Raw genomic sequence first — 19,394 nt, forward strand, 5'->3', positions numbered from 1 at the left:
ATTTCTTTTGACAGTGCAAGACATGGCACAATAGCTTCCTTTTTTTATTGCTCTTTATGTTTCGGAAAATGCAAAATAATGCAGCACAGTGGGCGAAGTGTCCAAAAGGGCAAAAGTTTATTGCTTCATTGGTGCCAAACTGCCTCTGGACTGTCGATGAGTAACAGCTGAAAGAGCCAGAGAAGCAGAAAGCGGAAAAAAATTCCCATTTTAACCAGCACAATCGAACCAGTTTGGGAGTGCAGAAAGTGAAGAGTCAGCAGTACGAGTGCCGAGGAACGAACTGCTTGGGGACGGCTAAAATAATCTCAAAACCAAGGTAGGTTAATGTGTTTATGACTTGGAAGATCATAGACACCAGTGATTGACTATAGAAGAATGATATGTACAGGCTCAACTCCTGCCTTAGTATTACTGTATGTTTATTATAAAGTAATTATAGTGTAATGATAGTCATTATTACTCTGAAGTGCTCTGTAAACATTAATCGAAATACTTTAATTCAAGAACACGTGAATATCTTGCTTGTTTATTGTTATGTTGTGAAACAGCTCCAAAAGTCCGTCACCATATCGGGTTTCTTTTCCATTGTCACAGATTTTCCTCAGTAATGAAACTGGAGACTTCTTCCAATTAAAACAAATTAATATATATCAACAAAGAAATGTATATATAGCGTTTGACCTACAGGTACTAGTATAGGTTGGTTCCATAGAAACCAGTTATATAATTTTTGCTTGCTCATCACTCACTCCCTTTCAGCTCATCCTGGTCCAGGGTCCAGGGCCGATCCCAGGAAAACGGGCCACGAGACAAGAATGCATCAAGAAAGGAATACATGGATTACCCAACATCTTCTGACCAATCAGGTCTGAGAATGTACAGTATAAACTGTGCTATGATCAGAAGTGTATTAGGAATGTAAGTCTGCAAGCTGAGGAGTTAACGGCATTCAGTGCAAGAATCTGCACATTGCCCTGCACTGTGTTGCGAACCGAGTCCACGTGAATTACGACAGGAAGACGAAATGCCCAACTTGACTTTGTCGACTACGGGCTGGCTTTGATGTTTACACTAAACACTGACTGAAGCAGATCTCGAGCGGTGTACCGCGTCACAGCATGCCTGTGCCTCGTGCTGCCTCGGAGGCGTGTTTGAACACAAACCGCGACTCTCTTGCTCACTTCCTTAAAGGCTCTCAAAACTGGAGGTTGTAGAAGGCGGAGCTGCACTGACTCGGCACAGGTGACCCATAAGGCCGAGCTCAGGCAGCTCTCGCCTTTCATTAGGTGTCCAGGCTCGACAATGGCAACCGGACGCTTACTAGCATGGGTCCTCATCCTCTCAGTGTCATCCGTCCCAGCAGGTAAGACACTGGATACCAGCTTATGGCTTCACACAATAGCCGATTAATTTACATCTGACTATTACCATAGAGGAGCTGCTGTTACTCAACTGGTTTATTTATGCCACCATGATCATTTTCTTTGGTCTATTTTTAAATATTGATTCAAAATACTTTATGCTTTGAGTTTTTACAAGTAAAACGTGCTTAAAAAATGGCTGAGTTGGTGAAATCATGGTGTGTCTTTTCAACATAAGGCAGTAACAATTATTTCTTCTACGAACTTGCATGTGCAACTTTAGCTTGTGTGCATGCTGTGTGTGTGTTGTGTTGTTGTTAAACACAAGTGTCGCAAACCACTTACACACTTTGTCAACTTTGTGCAAAATGAACTGCAGTGCTTGGGTACATTTTGTGCTTTTTACTGTTGTGATAATGAGATTCTTCATACTTCCAGGCTACTATTATGATTATTCCAAAGTGACAGGTACAAAAAAAACAATGACACACCCTTCTACCGACACACCACACTGAATCAGAGCGGATCAGCAGGAAATTGTTCCTTACAGTTTATAAAAAAAAAAAAAAGCGTTTAATATGGCTCAAGAGACACAACAAGGACAAAAGTATTGCGACACCTGACTCTTATAGTCATGTTGTTTCTTATAAAAAAAAACCTCTTGTACAGGACGTCTTTGGACGAAGAACTAAAATTTCCTTTTATTTGAAATACGAGACCCAAACCTGTTCCAGCCTGACAATGTGCACAAAGCCGGCTCCATTAAGATATGCTTTAGATGGGTTGGAAGTGTGTGGAAGATCTTGAGGACCCCAGTTCTCTTCAGCTCACCTACATCAGTAGATCTGGAACTTCTTCCCAGAAGGGTGAAGGATATTATAACTGCAAATTGAGGCCAGATGTAAAACTTTGGGATGTGGAAATTGTGATATAACATTACCTGTGATATTTTTTTCAATCCAGAATACAAGATATTGACCGTTCAATACACTCCTAGTATAATATAAATAACAGGAACATCCAGGAACATTTATTGACTGTTTCAGCAGTTAAGTTGTAGGGATTTCTTTAATTTCTTGCTGATCCTCCTTCTCTGATTCATTACAGCATGACTGTAGGTAGAAGGGTGTGTCGGAGTTTAGCATTAACGTTATCACTTTGTAATGATTAACGTTGAGCATAAAAAAAAAAAAAAGGAAAAAAAAAATTTATCCAGCTTCGGTTGCAATATGGGTGAAGTGTAACCTTTTTAACAGCAAAGGTCCACCTGATGATCCATCAAGTAGGATTTAAAATACAGATATACTGTACAAAATGCAGGAAATGAAAGAAAAAACCTTAGACTCTTGGGAGGATCTGTCAAGAAACCATCAGCTATACTGTAGCGACTATGAAACCCATTGTAATTTAGGTCCATCACATGATTCTGAAAGCTAATGTAAAAGATCTGCAGCTCCCACATAACCACAGGTCAGATAAACCAACAGTCTTAAGTTTCTTGCAGCATGTTTCCTGTTTTCTTGAAGTGTGTCTAGACACATGAACAAAGTGACTAAAAAGCAGACTCGTGGATTATATACTTTTGGTGGATACGTGAGTATTAGATTGATATGTGAATTTTTTTGAACATCCCATTCTGCATTGAGCTCCCATTTGCTGTTAGAACAACCACCACTCTTCTGGGAAGATGTTCCTCTTGATTTTGGAGTAAATAACTCAGTCAAAAAGTCAAATACTGATGTATGGTGAGGATGCCTGAGGTGTTGAGGTAAAGGGTTGAGATAAAGAGCTCTATAGCAGGCCACTCAAGATCTTCCACATACCTCCAGCCCATATAAGCCATATCTTCATCAAGGTGTTCCATGCTGGAACAGGTTTGGGTCTCCTAGTTTGTGTTACCCAATTGTATTTAGGAATACAATTGTGTATCCTCAACTTTGTGCCACCAATTTAGAGAAGAACCACATATTTCTGTAAAAGTCCAGTGTCCAAATACCCATAAATGGGCTTTCTTTCTGGCTATTCAGATTCCTTGTGGTATGAAAGCATGCAGTTAAGGGTTAAACTGCTAAACTCTGAGCTATCCTGCCATGATTATATTAGCATGGAGGAAATAGATCATCAAAGATTAACAATCTGTACCAAAATGCCAGAAGTCGGTCGGTTGGTCAAACCATCTGCCCCCAGTGCTACCTTAACTACCTTAATACAAACAGAAGCCAAAAGACTTATGTATTTAACTCCACAAACACAAAGTTAAACATTTTCCTATAAACAACGAGGCACTAAGAAATCTTTTCACAAATAATAAGGTAATGTTTGTCATTTCCACACAAAAATTCGAAAAATTATAAGGTACTGTCAAACAGTTATTCAGAAAAAAAAGTGTGTCACAGTATAGTATTCCCTCAAAAAAAAAGTCACTGTGTCGTATTCCCTCATAAATATTGAGGCACTGTGGAACAATCACATGAAAAATGAGGCAGTGAGGAACAAAAAAATCAAATAGATTTCCACAAATAAGTTATCGTATAACACTGACCCAAAAAAATGAGGTACTTGGTAGCATTAGCATCAAAATTATTACCTTACACAAAAATGGCAGCCAAAATGTTAGTCATCCAAACAAAAATGTTTCATTAAAAAATTCCAGTTTGTTTTTATTCAGACTCATTAGCTTTTTTGTGATTTGGGCTACTTCTTGTTACACACAAATCTAATGCTGGAATTTTTTCCATTCACAGGTTGTTTTACACTAAATGGAGTAAAGGTCTTGGAGGTGGTTCGGCCCGTCCTCCTACACGACCTTCAGAAAAGAGATGTAGAGGTAAGAGTTTTCAGCGAGTGCCCTAAGAAGTGTCCTGCTCAACTTTGTTTTCCATCATTTAGTCATCTGATTTTGAATCGAATCTCCTCTTCAGCCCGGCAGACCTGCAACGGCGAGGTACGCTATGACACTGGGCGGGAAACCCATCGAAATGCATCTACGGAGAAATGAGTGAGCTTGATCTTTTATTTCTGTTATACATCGAAAGCAAGCCGAGAGTTCAATCGTATTGAGTAGAATTTGAGTTGCTTAATAGCTTAAATTCAAATCTACAAATTCTTTTTATTTACAAATTGAAGAAAAACTCCCTGAGAAGATATGTAAGAAACCTTCAGAGGAAACTGATATATAAGTAATCCCCCACTGAATTGTGGGAAACGTGGTCAAATTGCTCCACAATTACAAAACTAGCTTGCAAAATTGTGAGTCTCTAGAGTAAAAACACAAACCGATTGTACAATAAGGTACGATTTTGATGCAACTAATGAACGTTAACGTTAAGATCAAAATCCCGCCCTTTTACGCAGAAAAGTTAGCAAAACATAAATGTACATCCTGTTTTATTTCTTCCTCGTTTTTATTCGCACTACTGACTACTTACTACGGTGTTTGTATTTAGTGAACAAACATAACCTGCTGCTAAATTGGTTGCGCAAACGTGGTTGAACATGCTGCAGCTCGCACGCTGGAGTAGAAAAGAATGTAAGATTGTATCATAGTTGTTCTGCCTCACTTTTGCATAGCACGCAGGAAACTGCTTTGACTACAGTACGAGATTTCACTAAGCTCTAAATGGTTTCTTTCATTTGTGTCTTTCTGAACCTCTGAAACTTTAGAACCCGTCTTGAGCGCTTTTAATTCATATTTCAACAAATATTTTCTGGATCTGTAAAACACTTTTTTACATTCAGTACTCCAGAGGGAATTGTTTTAAAATCCAGATCAGTGGGATTATATAGTAATTCTTTTGGTTTTGTTTTACATTCTTATATCATTATTATTATTAGCATCATTATCATTATCATTATTATTATTATTATTATTATTATAGCGTTATTTTGTCCTTAAACAAATTGTTAAAGCTTGTAATTAGGCCAATTTTTTAATTAACTATTCATTTATTATTAATAATTATTTGTTAAATTTATTTGTTTTTCATTGATTTATTATTAGTTGTAGAAGCAGTCAATTTTTTTAATAAAGTAGTTATCTGTAAATTATTTCCTTGTTTATTTTGCATTATTATTTTGTTTTGTTTTTAAATACATTTTTATATATGTATCTATTCATGAATTTATTATTGAATTATTTGCCACTATATATTTATTTCTTCATGATTTGTTAGTTTATTTAATGATTAAGGATTATTTTTTCCTTATACGTTTTCATTTTTTATTATCATTTTTATTTATTGTTATTATCGGAATTAGTTCTAATATTGTGTGTTAATTTATTTATTTTTGTTTATTTATTTATTATGATTTGTGTGTGGTCCTGCAGTGACTTTTTAACCGAAGACTACACGGAAACGTACTACATGGACGACGGGACCCCTGTGGTAACCAAACCCCGTGATTTGGTAGGTCAAATGCAAGCGCGGTTCTTTCGCTTTCATCTACGTATCCGTATAATAATGCGGCACCTTTTTTTTTTTCAGGATCTCTGCTACTATCATGGTAAGATTGTGAACGACAGCAAGTCGATGGTCAGCGTGAGCACCTGCGACGGGTTACGGTACGTCCTGTTTCCTAAAAAAATTAAATGACCGCTTATGACTTTTGACCCTTTTTTACTGAAAGAACATCCTTTTCCAGAGGTTACTTCCAAACGGCAGAGCAGAAGTATCTTATTGAGCCTTTGTCTGAGAACAACACAGATGACCATGCGGTGTTGAAGTTTGACGACGTGACCGATACTCCACTTACGTGCGGTGTCACAAATACCAGTTGGGAACCTGTAGATTTCCCCATTTACACCAGCAAGTCCAAATCACGTTCTTCTGTAAGTTGGTTCTCAATTCTGGTGATTTATGCTATTATGTTTTGAGCGAGGACATATGATGCTACGGTCGCACCAGGACGTGAAAAACTGGGCAGGTTCTTTTAATTATTTGTAATTCAAATACGAAAGACCTTGAAAGATTCCTCAGACCAAACGCATGAGGTCCAACTTTCCTTCAGTTCCCGACTTTGCTTCCAACTAGCAATTCATTTCCATTTTGTTACTACAAGCTGAGATGGCAAAAGTACACACATCCTTCACTGAAGTAGAAGTATAGATAAAAGACTCTGGTAAAAGTTGAAGTTCTGACTACACTTTTTCCACTCGAGTTAAAGTAAAGAAGTTTGGGTTCTGACATAGTAGTGGGTCATTACTTCTACCTGTTTGTGTCACGTTCACATCATATTAATATATTAATAAAAAAGAATTTTATAACCTATAGAATGTATCCAGGCTGAATGTCCACCATGTAGAACACAAGCAGAGAAAAGATGATGGTGATCAGGAACATCTCTGTTCTCAGTCATGTTTCAAGGAACTGAAAGAACTAGCAGAGACCTCCTGGTGCGTCTGGTGTATCCTGATTATGTCACTTGTACAGTTTGCTTGATCTGATATATTGCTAGACAAACAATGTGTTTTGCCTTATATTTTTTAATACAAGAACTGTTTATTTTAGATGTTTTTGTTAATCAAATAATGCTTCAGTGGGTTGAGGCCTGAACTCGGGTTGCTGTCTGCGTGAAGTATTACTTTGGGTCCAGCTTCTCCGGTTTCCTTTTTTTGTCACTGCATGAAAAACACGCCCGTATGTGGATTAGCGTTTACTGAAGGCGAACGTGTGAAGAAACAATGGCGCCCTCTCACATGAGGAAAACTTTCCATAAGTATCAGTTAGCAAAACATTAGGCACCTCAGATAAGAACCTGTCGGTCGAACCTGCGCTAGTTCATGTAGTAGGGGGAAAATGAATTCACTAAACAGCTGACAGCTCTGCTTTTGTTTGTTTTTGTCTTCCCTCTTGGTTAGGGACCAACAATGCTCCAGCAACAAAAGTACAATGAGCTAATCCTTGTAGCAGACAACAGAATGGTACGTAAGTGGCAGACACGCTATTCCATAACGAAAGATCGAATTGTGTTCCGTTTTTTGTTCAAGACTAGTGCTGACTAGCGTAACCGAGGTCAGCGAATTCTTCTTCTTTAAATTAGCTACCACAGTAATAAACCTCAGATGATGACAAAGCAAACTCATGATCACACAATTTGTGTCTATTCAAGCTAATCGTAGTGTTACCAATCTCTGTCTCTCTGTTTCTGTGTGCAAAACATGCCCATGACTAACCCCTGTGCCTGATTTGTGCCTTGCGTAGTACCAGAAGACGGACAGTGATGTCAACAAAGTGCGAATGCGGATCTTCGAGATCGTCAACTTTGTCAATGCTGTGAGTCACAGAACTTGTTCGTTTTTCACGGAGGTCAAGCAGTGGATCCACAGTGGAATTATGGGACAGCATGCTTTTATTTTGCAACATTGAAATCCACATCCTGTTCTCACCCAGCCCAATTTTTTTTTTCAGCATGATATAGATTTGGCAAGTCAGTGCTTTAAAGCTCAGTACATGGAGCGTTTTCCAAGTTTCATACAGCAAGAAGCAATATATACACTGTAGCTACAGTATATAATACATTTAGTTTGCATTTCTGTCACATTTCAGTAGCAAATCTCAGTAGCATAAACGTCAGTAGCTTTAAAAAATTCCTGTGGTGATTTTAAAACTTTTAGGTGTGCTGTAGGAAATCCAGTATTGTGGTAAGAACTTTGGTAGTCCTTCAAAAACTTCAGTAGTGCTGAAAGAATTTCAGGAGTCCATTAATAACTTCAGTAGTGTTTTAATAACTCCAGTCCTGGTTCAAAAACTTCAGAAGTGCTTTAAATACTTGAGTCCTACTTTAATCATAGTGCTTTCAGAACTTCAGGAATGCTTTACTAGTAGTTCAGTACTTTCATTAGTACTTTAGTTACATTTTCAGAAAGTTTAAATAGCCTTAAGAGCTATTTAAACAAGAGCAAAGAGCCTTGGAAAACTTTTGTGTTATTAAACATGATATCACACCAGTGTTACCCCAGGCCTGAATCAACAATGAGCTTGTGACTGATTTGTGATTTTATATACTAGATCATGCATTCGTTTATCAAGTCACATGTTTATTTTTACGCCACACCATATAACGTTGCCCTTTAACTTTCAGTAATAGCTGAGCTGCATTAATGGAAATTTACCAGTTTTTTTTTTCATCCACTTTCTTTATAAATGTACTTCATAATCTTGATTTCACACACTTTGTTTCGTTGTAGTTTCTCATCAGAACCAACCTTGTGTTTTGCAAACAAATCTAGTAATAGAAAAATGATTTTCATGGCCCAAAGTTTTACTTCCTGTGGTAAATTTCAGTCACAACATTCCGGATAGATTTTTTTTTTGTTGCCTATAAATATTACAAATTTGTTCGCTACCGTAGACCGTTCATAAAATCGATTGGGCTCGTGTTAATCGTGTATATAAGTTAAAATAAAAACATTTATCCATTATTTTTTGTAGAATTATATGGCTTTTCTTTTAAAGTCAAGTCAAGTCAAGTCAGGTTTATTTGTATAGCGCTTTTCACAACAGACATTGTCTCAAAGCAGCTTTACACAAATCAACAGTTGTGAATGGTGTGAATTTGTCCCTGATGAGCAAGCCGTGGCGACTGTGGCAAGGAAAAACTCCCTTAGATGTAATGAGGAAGAAAGTGTAAAGTTTTATAGTAAAAGTGTTGTAGACAGAAAGTTCTAGCCCAAAAAAGTCCAAAGTGTTTTATGTTTTGGTGGTCAAGTCAGCTAACACAGAATATAGTATTTCTGTTTTAGAATCCTTACTGTACTATAAATTGGCTTTCTGTCAGGGTTTAGGTTGATTTTAAAAACTAAATATATGAATGTTGGCATGGGTCAGCTCTGCAGTATTTGTAGCTCTACACTCCCAAAATGCAACTTTCACTCCTCTCACACAGGTTTCTTCAGTTGATGGTTCTTTGGGGTTATAAGGCCTTTTTTTTTGTTTTCTCGTCGTTTAACATATATTTGAGTTTTTACATGACTGGTGGATTGCTGGTTTTATGGAGTTTTTATTGCATTAATGGAGATGTCGAGATGTAGAATTAATTTTTTGCTGTGTTTATACAAATGTGTTATGTTAGTTTCATGTTAAGTACCTTTAAAAGGCTATTCATGAATCTCAATGTACCAGAAAGGACATTAAAACAGTCAGAAATCCAGCAGCATGCGGTTTCACTGAGCAATTTTAAAGGGTTTTGCATGAAAGGTCTTGCATTGTTGCATACTTAGGGAAGAAAAAAGCAATTTTTGTATTGTTTTAAGCCAATTCTTGTATTGATTTATTATTTTATTTTTGAAGTCTATAACTGCCCGTGTGTTTACAGGTGTACAAACCGCTGAACACTTTTATCGCTCTGGTCGGTCTGATCGTGTGGACAGACTCTGACAAGATCGTCGTGACGGCACCAGCCGGCCAGACGCTGGAAAAATTTACCGCCTGGAGAAATAGTGAACTCGTCAAGCAGCAGAAGCACGACAACGCTCATCTGATCACGTGTGTTTTTCAGTCAAATCGAAATTGTTATCGGCTGACCAAAGCATTTTTTTTACCGATTATTATATTGATGATATATTTTTTTGAGGATATTATTAAAATTGTGTAGATAGATAGATAGATAGATAGATAGATAGATAGATAGATAGATAGATAGATAGATAGATAGATAGATAGATAGATAGATAGATAGTCAGTCTGTGGATAGTTTTGGAAGTACAAAGTAAATATATACATCTTTATATTTCAGTGGTATTGACTTCGAAGGTTCGACAGTGGGACTGGCGTTTATCGGAACTCTGTGCTCTGGGCATTCAACAGGCATCATCCAGGTACTGAAAAGTCCAAATGCTGGACGTCAATAGATTGCAGAAGTGCAAGGAATGAAAATCTTAGCGCCTTTGTGTCTTTGCCAATCCCTTTTTGCAAGCTCATCTGTTTCTGAAAAAATCAGACGATCCATGATGATAGCACCTAGTTCTGAATCACGCTTCCATTAGCACCACCATGGCTACAGTTCAGCCCAAACACTCTCCCCTGTGTGAATATATCACGTTGTCAAGGGAAAATTAAGCCCGACTTTTTCTTTCAGTCTTGTAATGTACGGAACTTTTTTGTTGCTGACCTTCCAATATTCTCATGACATCTCAGAAACTAATGCAGGTCCTCTGTTTTTGCCGTTAGGACCATAGTCCACGTGCCATAGCTGTAGGTGCCACTTTGGCCCATGAAATGGGACATAACCTGGGTATGAACCATGACACCAGCTCATGTGTGTGTTCGGAGGCCAGCTGCATCATGACTGCTGCTCTCAGGTAAAATATTATTCTTCACCATCTTCACACAGCAGCTTCACCGAAATAAATAGAACAAAGTGAGAGAGGCCCGATTGAGATGGTTTGGTCATGTGGGTATATCGGTAGAAGAATGTTGAGAATGGAGCCACCAGGAAGGCGTAAAGGAGGACGCCAAGAAGGAGGGTTATGGATGTAGTGAGGGAAGACATGGAGGTAGTTGGTTTGATAAAGGCAGATGTAGAGAACAGGGGGGTTTGGAGACGAATTAATAAAATCGAGAACCCACACTGTTTACGCTATGTACATTGTCGGAAAGGGTTTTGAACCATGCCCATGAAGTTTTAACCCATTCAAGAATTTAGTTTGAACTAAGAACCTGAGTTTTTTGTGTAAGAGTGTACCGAGAACTAAACAATCTGTAGCTTTTTCCGTTATTAATGTGTCATGATGTGACTCAATTATCATCTCTGGTGAGGTCAACTGGTTGTTTAACTTCCTTACTTTGGTACACAATCCAATTCTGCCAGAACATAGTTTGGGATGCTTTAAAAACAACCGTAAAGCCGCTTCCTTTACCGTTCCTGAAAAAGACACACCTTAAAGCACATGATTTCTAGGGCATCAGCCAGAATCATTCTCAGAATCCGTTGGCTACTCAGTGAAGTTTGCATGCTTGTGCAAGTACAAATCCTACAAATCAAGCTTGAATCGCCAAACACTTTTGATGATTTTGCTCTGACATGAATATCGTTGTTGTTCTCAGAAAAAATGTTGAGTTTTAAACATCATATTACTGCTTCTAAAGGAAAAGACTGAGGCTTATATTGATAGCAGAAGGTTTGCCAAGGAAAGATTTTTTTGGGTGGGTCAACTAACGTCAACGATCGCATCATTGCGTTATGAGTAGCCTCTGATTTCGAAGAATAAGCACCGGAGCTCGCTGTGATTAAATCCTAAAATCTTGTGAAATCAGGAAGTTTTGGCAGAAGTGGGAAATTACATTTTTGCTTAGGCTATCATTTATGAGAAGTTCATTTCTATTTATTCCACCTTATATACCTTTTGCACACATTCCCATTGTGCGTAGCTGTAACAGATTATTTCTATCAGATCAAAGCCAATTGGAAAATCCAGTGCCATTTACAATAATCATTATCATATAGATTACAGTCTATAGCAGGTGTCAAAACACAAGCAGCCGGATTAATACATTGTAACACTTCATCAGAAATGAGGAATGGAAACTAAAAAAAAAAGACAATTTGCAGAACTAGACAAAAAAAACAATGTTATTCCGAATAGCATGTACCGGTTAACAAAACAAATGCATAATTACACAATGCAACAAAACAAGTACATAGGGAGTACACTGACAAACTAATCATAGATGAACACAAAATAGGTGAACACCACCAGGTAACAAACCAATGACAGGAAAGGGCAGGTGCAAAAACATGTTTTATAATATTTAATATTGAAGAATTATAATGATTGTCGTTCTTAAAGCATTATGTACATATTAGGCAAATTTAGAGGTCTTCTGGCTTGGTGTAAGTGGCCCCCCAAAAAACTAGAGAACAATCTAATCTACAAATTTTTTTTTCTGATTTTCCATTCCTGTTATTCACAGCTACAACATCCCGCAGCTTTTTAGCAGCTGCAGCTTTAACAACTTTGAGCAGTACCTGAACACACGGAACCCCGATTGTCTTCTGAACAAACCCCAATCCAAGGCATTGATCCAGCCTGCCGTTTGTGGCAACGGCTTCCAGGAGATCGGAGAGGACTGCGACTGTGGATCTGTGGCGGTAATTTGTTAATTTCTTCACTTCAGGAAATGCTTTAGACATTGGACATGCTGCTATGAGAAAATAATCAACTCAAGCTGATGAAACAACTGGCTTTGATCTTCAAGTTGGTTGGAATCTCAATCATTCTTATCAAACTCTTATAACTTGATGTGCATTTAGAGGAATTGGCAGATGCTTTTATCCAAAGCAACACACAATTATCTAATCTGTACAACAGAGCAGTTAAGAGGCCCAAGAACGTAAGATTGGTGGTGCTGGAATTTGAACTCATGACCTTTCAACCAAAAGCCTTAATCACTGAGCTACCACTTATTAGTCCATTTTTCTACTTGGAATGTCCTTAATACAAAAAAAATGAACCCCACACATTCCTGTTGTCAGTTGCTTTTCAAACTAGTCAGTTCTGTATGTCTAGACAGGTTTCAAACTACATTCCTCCAGATTCAAACGTCTCGGGCTGAAAAATGCTGTGGACAAGCTCAGGCCCATCTATGCAATGTGTGTCAAAGCTGGGACTCCTTTCAATATCAGACAAATCAGCCCGCTATGTGTTGAGAGGGTGGTTAAACCGATGCGCCATTGCTGAATTTTCTTTACTAAACACAGCTTCTCAAACTGAAAATTTCAACTGTTGTTCGTAGTATAATAGTATTGATGCAACACTGTTGCATCTCTCAGCCTCATCTCTAAACCCAGAGGCAGGGATTACATTTTCATGCAGAACGTGAAACGTATGTGTGAATGGTTGCCAATTGTGTGGCAATTTCCGATCGCTAGAACTTCTCAATATGGACAAATAGGCTTGGAAAACAATTATGACAAAACAATGCCGGTTTACTCACGTATGGTGCACAGGTAATTTTTTTTTTACATGTCTGCCTTCAAAAAGCCGTACTTGTTTTAGCACCTTTATTTTGGAGTGTCCCACTTTCCCAGTGGATAAAGAGGCGTTCGGGGCTGGACATTCTCCAAAAGAACACAAACTTAAGACTCATAAATCCTGTGGTCTTTTGTATGGTCAGAACCTATTCCCTTCATTCAGTGTTCTAGTGTTGAACAGGGAAACTTTGCACTGAAAAAGGGTGCAATCATGGGAACTGAAGGCTTTGAAAAACACATCAGATACATGCTTTTCTTCATCTTGGTTTCCTGGGTGAGTGCTTATAACATTTCATTATAGGTTTAGACTGGCATTGGTTTCTTTGTCTTAAGTATTGGCACCACTATAGGGCATTCATCTTTATTTAGGAAATACATACAAGGTGTAAAAGCCCTGAAACTGGCAATTCTTGTACAAATGTATATTTTCTGATTTAATTTTATATACAAGCCATTTTTGGCTCTCGTCTTTGTAAATAAGAAGTACAAATTTAACCTGGACCAGTGCTCTGAATACTGAAATCCTGACTTGCTCAATTTGGACAGCTAAAGATGATGTAAAAAAAACACCATCTGGACTTTATACAATGTGGTCTTTTTTTGTTGTAGCCCATCCACTTAAAGGTTCTAGATGTCACTAGTTGAGACCACTATTTACCTACAGTATATGTAACCCATTCGTGTTTGCAGGAGTGCACAAACCCATGCTGCAACGCCACCTCGTGTAAACTGGCAAAGGGGGCAGTATGTGCTGAAGGGGAGTGCTGTAATAACTGTAAGGTAAGAATTCATAAGTGCAGTTTTAAAATGTCCTGTATCCAGCCTCTTTTCTGGTACTAAACATTTGTTTCTTTGCTTCCGAATACTTTACTTGTGACCTATGTAAACAAATGTGTTGGTTCAAGATGTTGGTTCCAAAACAATATTATATTCTATCTCTTGGATAATTTCAGGGTGAGGAGGGAATTAGCAACTTGTCCTGGTAGGGAATTAGCGACCAATCTTGGGTGAACATTGTTAACTGCCTTGAAAAGCAGTGACTTACCTGTTTTGGGAGGAAATACTCATTATGACTTGAGTCGCAAATGGTTACCAATCTAGGGAAGTAATTAGCAACTTTTCCTGGTAGGGAATTAGCTACTTGCATTGGAATGGAATTGCTACTTGCCTGGGAAGAGAACTGGCTACCCATCATGGGTGAGAATGTGTTACCAGCCTTAAAAGACAATAGCTTACCTGTTTTAAGAGGGAATTTCTTAACATGTCTTGAGTGGAATTTAGTTACACATATTGGTGGAAATTGGTTACCAGCCTGGGAAGGGAAAAAGCAACTTGCTTTGGAAGGTTATTAGATAGTTGTCTTGAAAGAGAACTGGCTACTCAGCTTGGGTAAGAATTTGTTACCTGCCTAGAAAGGGAATAGCTTACCTGTTTTGGGAGGGAATACTCATGATTTGAGTGCATTTTGGTCATCCATCTGAGGGGGGAATTGCTTACCAGTCTGGGGAAGGTATTACCACCTTTGGCTACTTAAGTGGAATTGGTTACCCGTCTTGGGAGTGAACATCACATGTGTTCAGAAATAGCCTCCTGTTTTGGGAGAGAATAGTCTACTGGTCTTTGGCAATTGTGCTTTAACTGAATTTGGTATAGATACTTTTGTCTTTTTTAATTTAGTCTTTTATTTGTCCACAATGAGTAGATTGCTGATGCCACCCAGATGTGTCGTGCCAGGCATGATGAGTGCGACCTCCCAGAATATTGCACGGGTGATTCAAGCTCTTGCCCCGAGGATGTCTTTGTTGTGAATGGACTGCCATGCAAGAATGGTAATGGCTACTGTTACAATGGGCAGTGCCCTCAGCGGCAAGACCAGTGTGTCAAAATGTGGGGGACAAGTAAGTCGAAATTTCACAGCTAATATTTTTTTAATTTTATATTTTAAGTATTGGTCCAAGTTTAAATGTTATTCTCTCTCAGCTTCTGTGGTAGCGAGTTCCTACTGCTATAATCAGAACACAAGAGGAACATACTATGCCTACTGTACCCGGCCCACCAACGATCAGTATACTGGTTGCCAGAGCCAGTGAGTCCAAGAATCATACACTAAAACTATTACATGTCCACTAGTTGCAACAGATTTTACAAACACCTCCTTACACCCCCATGTGCACACTATAAATCTCAGACATTTGTACCTTTAGGGATGTTATGTGTGGGAAGCTTTTCTGTGAACAAGGCCAGGAAAATCCAAACTACGGCCGTCTCGTTCAGTTCAACGCCTGCAAAGCCACTTTCTACGGTGACCGCGACAGTGACTTTGGCCAAGTGGATCCTGGAACGAAGTGTGATGAGGAGAAGGTAAGAGAAAAAAAAAAAAACGATGCAGATGCATGGCTTGATAGATTGTCAATTAAATCAATATTGTTCTAGCTGAATCTACTCTATTAATATAAGCATTACAATATACCAAATATGCCCAGATGTTCCATTTATAAATAAAGTAAAAAAAAAATCCACTTGTAATCTTTGGTTAAAAGGTATTAAAAACAAAAAGGAACCGACTACGCCAAGATTGTAACCTTTGGTTAAAAGGTATTAAAAGTAAAAAGGAACTGACTACGCCACCTGGGTTATTTATTCACCCAGGAAAATAGATAAAACCCAAAAGAATAATTAAACCAAAAAAAGTTACAAAAATATGAAGGACCCTGCTGGTTCGGATGGGATTAAAGACAGAGACGTGACTTTCCAAAAATAGTTCAAATTTGTTAAACAAAAAAAAAAATGCTTAAATATTTTAAAATACCATTTACAGCTTACCAGTTAATTACCCACAATCGGAGAGACTAGATTACATCCTCTTTGTAACAGAAGGGACAGAGCACAAAGCAAATCAGTGTTCTTAAAAACAAGAATAAACCAAAAATAAACCCAAAACACACAAACAATCTCCCCTTCTGTTTAAGTCTCAAACATCACAGCTCATCAGACAGTTACATGTGGGGATAGTTATGTAAATGGTACTTACACTTATACACACGTTAAAAAGAGAAAAACAATGAACTCCCGATTAATATTTAAAAAGCGTCCAAGCGGCTCACGGAGCAAAAATACCAAGCCTGTTAATTTAATACACCTGTGCAAAAGATAAATATCCAAGTCCTTACTCACACATAACACAGAACCGTTGCGCAGAATAATCTTTTAAAACACTCAGTAATCCAGCGGTTTACAACACGCGACGTCCGCTTGGTCCAAACTCTAAACCAACAAGCTAATTCGGGTTTATGAAACAGTGTGTAAACGGCATATACAAAACAGATACAAAACAGATACGAAACAGCAGGTACGAAACAGCAGGTACGAAACAGCAGCTAGCGCTCTTTGGCCGCACCTCACAAACGGGGTTAAACTATTGTCACTTTATGCTACCTGCGTAATGCACACCTCCCTTTTCTAGCCACCCAGCCTACAGATGGGAAAGGAATCAAAGTGCCCCACTCATCTGTGCTTTTTATAAAGCCACAAACACGCCGAAATAATTTCGTGGCACAGGTGTGCTCAATGTCAAAGCGCAACTCCACAGCAGTGGGCGTATCTTCGGATTTAAAAAGCACCCATTATTTATGCATGTCTATTTGTCTTCATTTTAAAGACATTCAACCGGTCACACACTGTTACCCCACACCACACACCCTTAATACCCTTGACGAGGAACATTTCCTTACCTGTTTCAGGTGTGTAGTCAGAACCAGTGTGTGAGCTTAGAAGTTGCCTACAAGGCAACAAACTGCTCAGCCAAATGCAAGGGCAATGGGGTAAGTTTGCTCAAAAAGCGATATCTTACATAAACATTGAAGAAAGATACAATCATAATAAAAGCAAGCATGTGTCCTGCAGGTATGTAATCACAAGCTGGAATGCAGCTGTGAACCCGGCTGGCTGCCACCCAACTGTGACAAGGCCACTGGAACATCTACAGGTATGTATTACTTGCATTACCACATGTGTAGATCCAAGTTTCTAAACAAGGCTTATACAGTACAATGTAAATGAAATAAATAAGACATAGTCCACATCAAATTTAGGGGTCTTGTGAAGGTATAACCATAATACACTACAAACGTATACTTGTGTATAACCATTGATGGTGTTGATGTTCTTGGATTTGTAAACATTACTTCTACCAGCTTTTATAATACACCTGGCAGAAATGTTAAGATAAATAAAATGGCACCCTCTGGGATTTTTTTTTTTCTTAGGTGTACAGATAGGCATAATCGTGGCAGTCTGCATTGTGTTGGGAGCTACTTTAATTGGACTGGGCATATTTTGTATGAAACGTCGAAAGAATCTTCCCCGTCAAACTGGGTGAGTTGGCATACATCCAAACCATAAATATCCCTGTAGAACTAGTTTGGTACCATAATGCTTTTATCATCCAAATAATGCTGTAATTTCTCCACCAGTGTTCAGGTCCAAGTGAAAGACTCGGTAACTCACATCTACTCAAACCAGTCAAGGCCCAAAGTCCCCAATCAAATCCCACCCACGGTAAAGTCGAACGTCTTTCTTCTTCATATTGTGTGACAAAATAAGACTGTGGTCTAATTATGTATATAAATATATTTTTATAGGTAATCCATCCTAAAGGTCCTCCGCCACCACCTCCATCTAAACCATCTGCCCCTCCCTTGATCCTGCATACCGACTTCAGAGCGGCGCACAAGGTAATCGGCAGATAGTTAATGATTGTGAGATAAAAAAATTAAAATGTTACCTCGCTTATTTTTCTACCAAACATCTAATATGCGGAAATGTCTTCCGAATGAGATGTTTTGCAAGATCACTGATGAACCTATATTCTTCACTTCTAGGCTCTGAGACCGGCACCGCCTCCACCAAGGGCATAAAAAAAGGACCCCAGTTGGAATCAACGTGCGGAACAAATTTAGCACTAAGTATAATTTAGATTAGAAGTTCAGAACTACTAATTGGGCAAAAATCAAGCAAATTTGCCAGAACTGCCTGGTATACTTAAACTTCATAGGCATTCAGGTGGGTGTTACTGAAATCTTCTGTCTTGCACCCTAGAGGCTTGAAAAGAAAAAACTGATTGTATGCCAGGATCATTCCAGAGCTGTTTTGCCAACGAGACTAATCCCGAATTAACGCTGAATGAGTCACTTGAATCAATCAACTATCATGACGAGACCCAGATCAGCCCACAACGAACGTGCCTTAGCGTTCCTCCAGGGAACTCCAGGAATATTATGGTAACAAGAAGGGTCATGTCTTTTGTAATAGGTCGAGAGCTATTGTACCAGAATCCCCTGCCAACAATCCACTTGACCATACTGTCCAGGAACTCAAAAAAAAAGTGGAAGCTCTTAAACTTTCGTCATTGCTAAACACAGTTGATTCGTAAAACTTTCTCTGCTCAGCTTTGACTTGCCCCCAATTCCTCTCTGTGGTGACCATTCTGGGTTCAACCACTGTTGGTTTTGATGTTTGCTGTGAACTGCAAATCAGTTTCAAATATCTCACTCATTGAAACCACGCTACACCATCTACTATCTGAGCATTGCCTATAAGTACTTATTTATTTTCCTACTAGAGTGCCAAGAGTCTGAATGTAGGTCGGTGTAGATGCTACAATATATGTATGACATTTGTGTGCAATAAATGATGCTGTATTCAGATTTTTTTTTTTTTACTATATACTAAGAAAATTTTTTTAGCAATAACTAAAGCACTTAATAAAAAAAAATCACATGTTGCTGCCTTTCATTCTGTAAAGTCCACAAAATAAAACGCTTGTTCCCTCAAACTCTTCCATTCAACATTACACTGCAAAAACAAAGGCTGCTACACAAATACAACTGTAATGACATCAAGCAAAAAAAAAAAAAAAAGAAACAGATTTTTTTTTTTTTGATGCGCATTTCTCTGAAGGAACTGTCAGTTTGGAACAGCCAGGCTTGCCAAATCCTTTTGCAAACATGTGTTTGAAATATAGTTTGCAGTACAGAATGTTACAGAACACCCAAAGCACCA

The 19,394-nt window shown here is 38.4% G+C and overlaps 1 protein-coding gene across 1 annotated transcript; it reads left to right on the top strand.

Annotated features, from left to right (window-relative positions):
* Nucleotides 1–178: 178 nt before the first annotated feature.
* On the top strand, nucleotides 179–19,167 carry LOC124381042 (zinc metalloproteinase-disintegrin-like crotastatin). Its single transcript, XM_046842439.1, has 23 exons — nucleotides 179–319; nucleotides 763–1,366; nucleotides 4,109–4,191; nucleotides 4,286–4,362; nucleotides 5,692–5,770; nucleotides 5,849–5,925; nucleotides 6,006–6,192; nucleotides 7,222–7,284; nucleotides 7,565–7,636; nucleotides 9,678–9,847; nucleotides 10,098–10,179; nucleotides 10,532–10,662; nucleotides 12,275–12,452; nucleotides 14,025–14,114; nucleotides 15,037–15,232; nucleotides 15,315–15,420; nucleotides 15,539–15,695; nucleotides 17,075–17,155; nucleotides 17,238–17,319; nucleotides 17,600–17,708; nucleotides 17,807–17,891; nucleotides 17,975–18,067; nucleotides 18,215–19,167. The coding sequence occupies exons 2-23, from the start codon at nucleotides 1,306–1,308 to the stop codon at nucleotides 18,248–18,250; spliced, it is 2,295 nt and encodes a 764-aa protein (XP_046698395.1). The 5' UTR covers nucleotides 179–319; nucleotides 763–1,305; the 3' UTR covers nucleotides 18,251–19,167.
* The last annotated feature ends 227 nt before the right edge of the window (nucleotides 19,168–19,394 follow it).

The sequence above is a fragment of the Silurus meridionalis genome, chromosome 27 (genome assembly GCF_014805685.1).
Source record: "Silurus meridionalis isolate SWU-2019-XX chromosome 27, ASM1480568v1, whole genome shotgun sequence".
NCBI classification, from domain to species: domain Eukaryota; kingdom Metazoa; phylum Chordata; class Actinopteri; order Siluriformes; family Siluridae; genus Silurus; species Silurus meridionalis.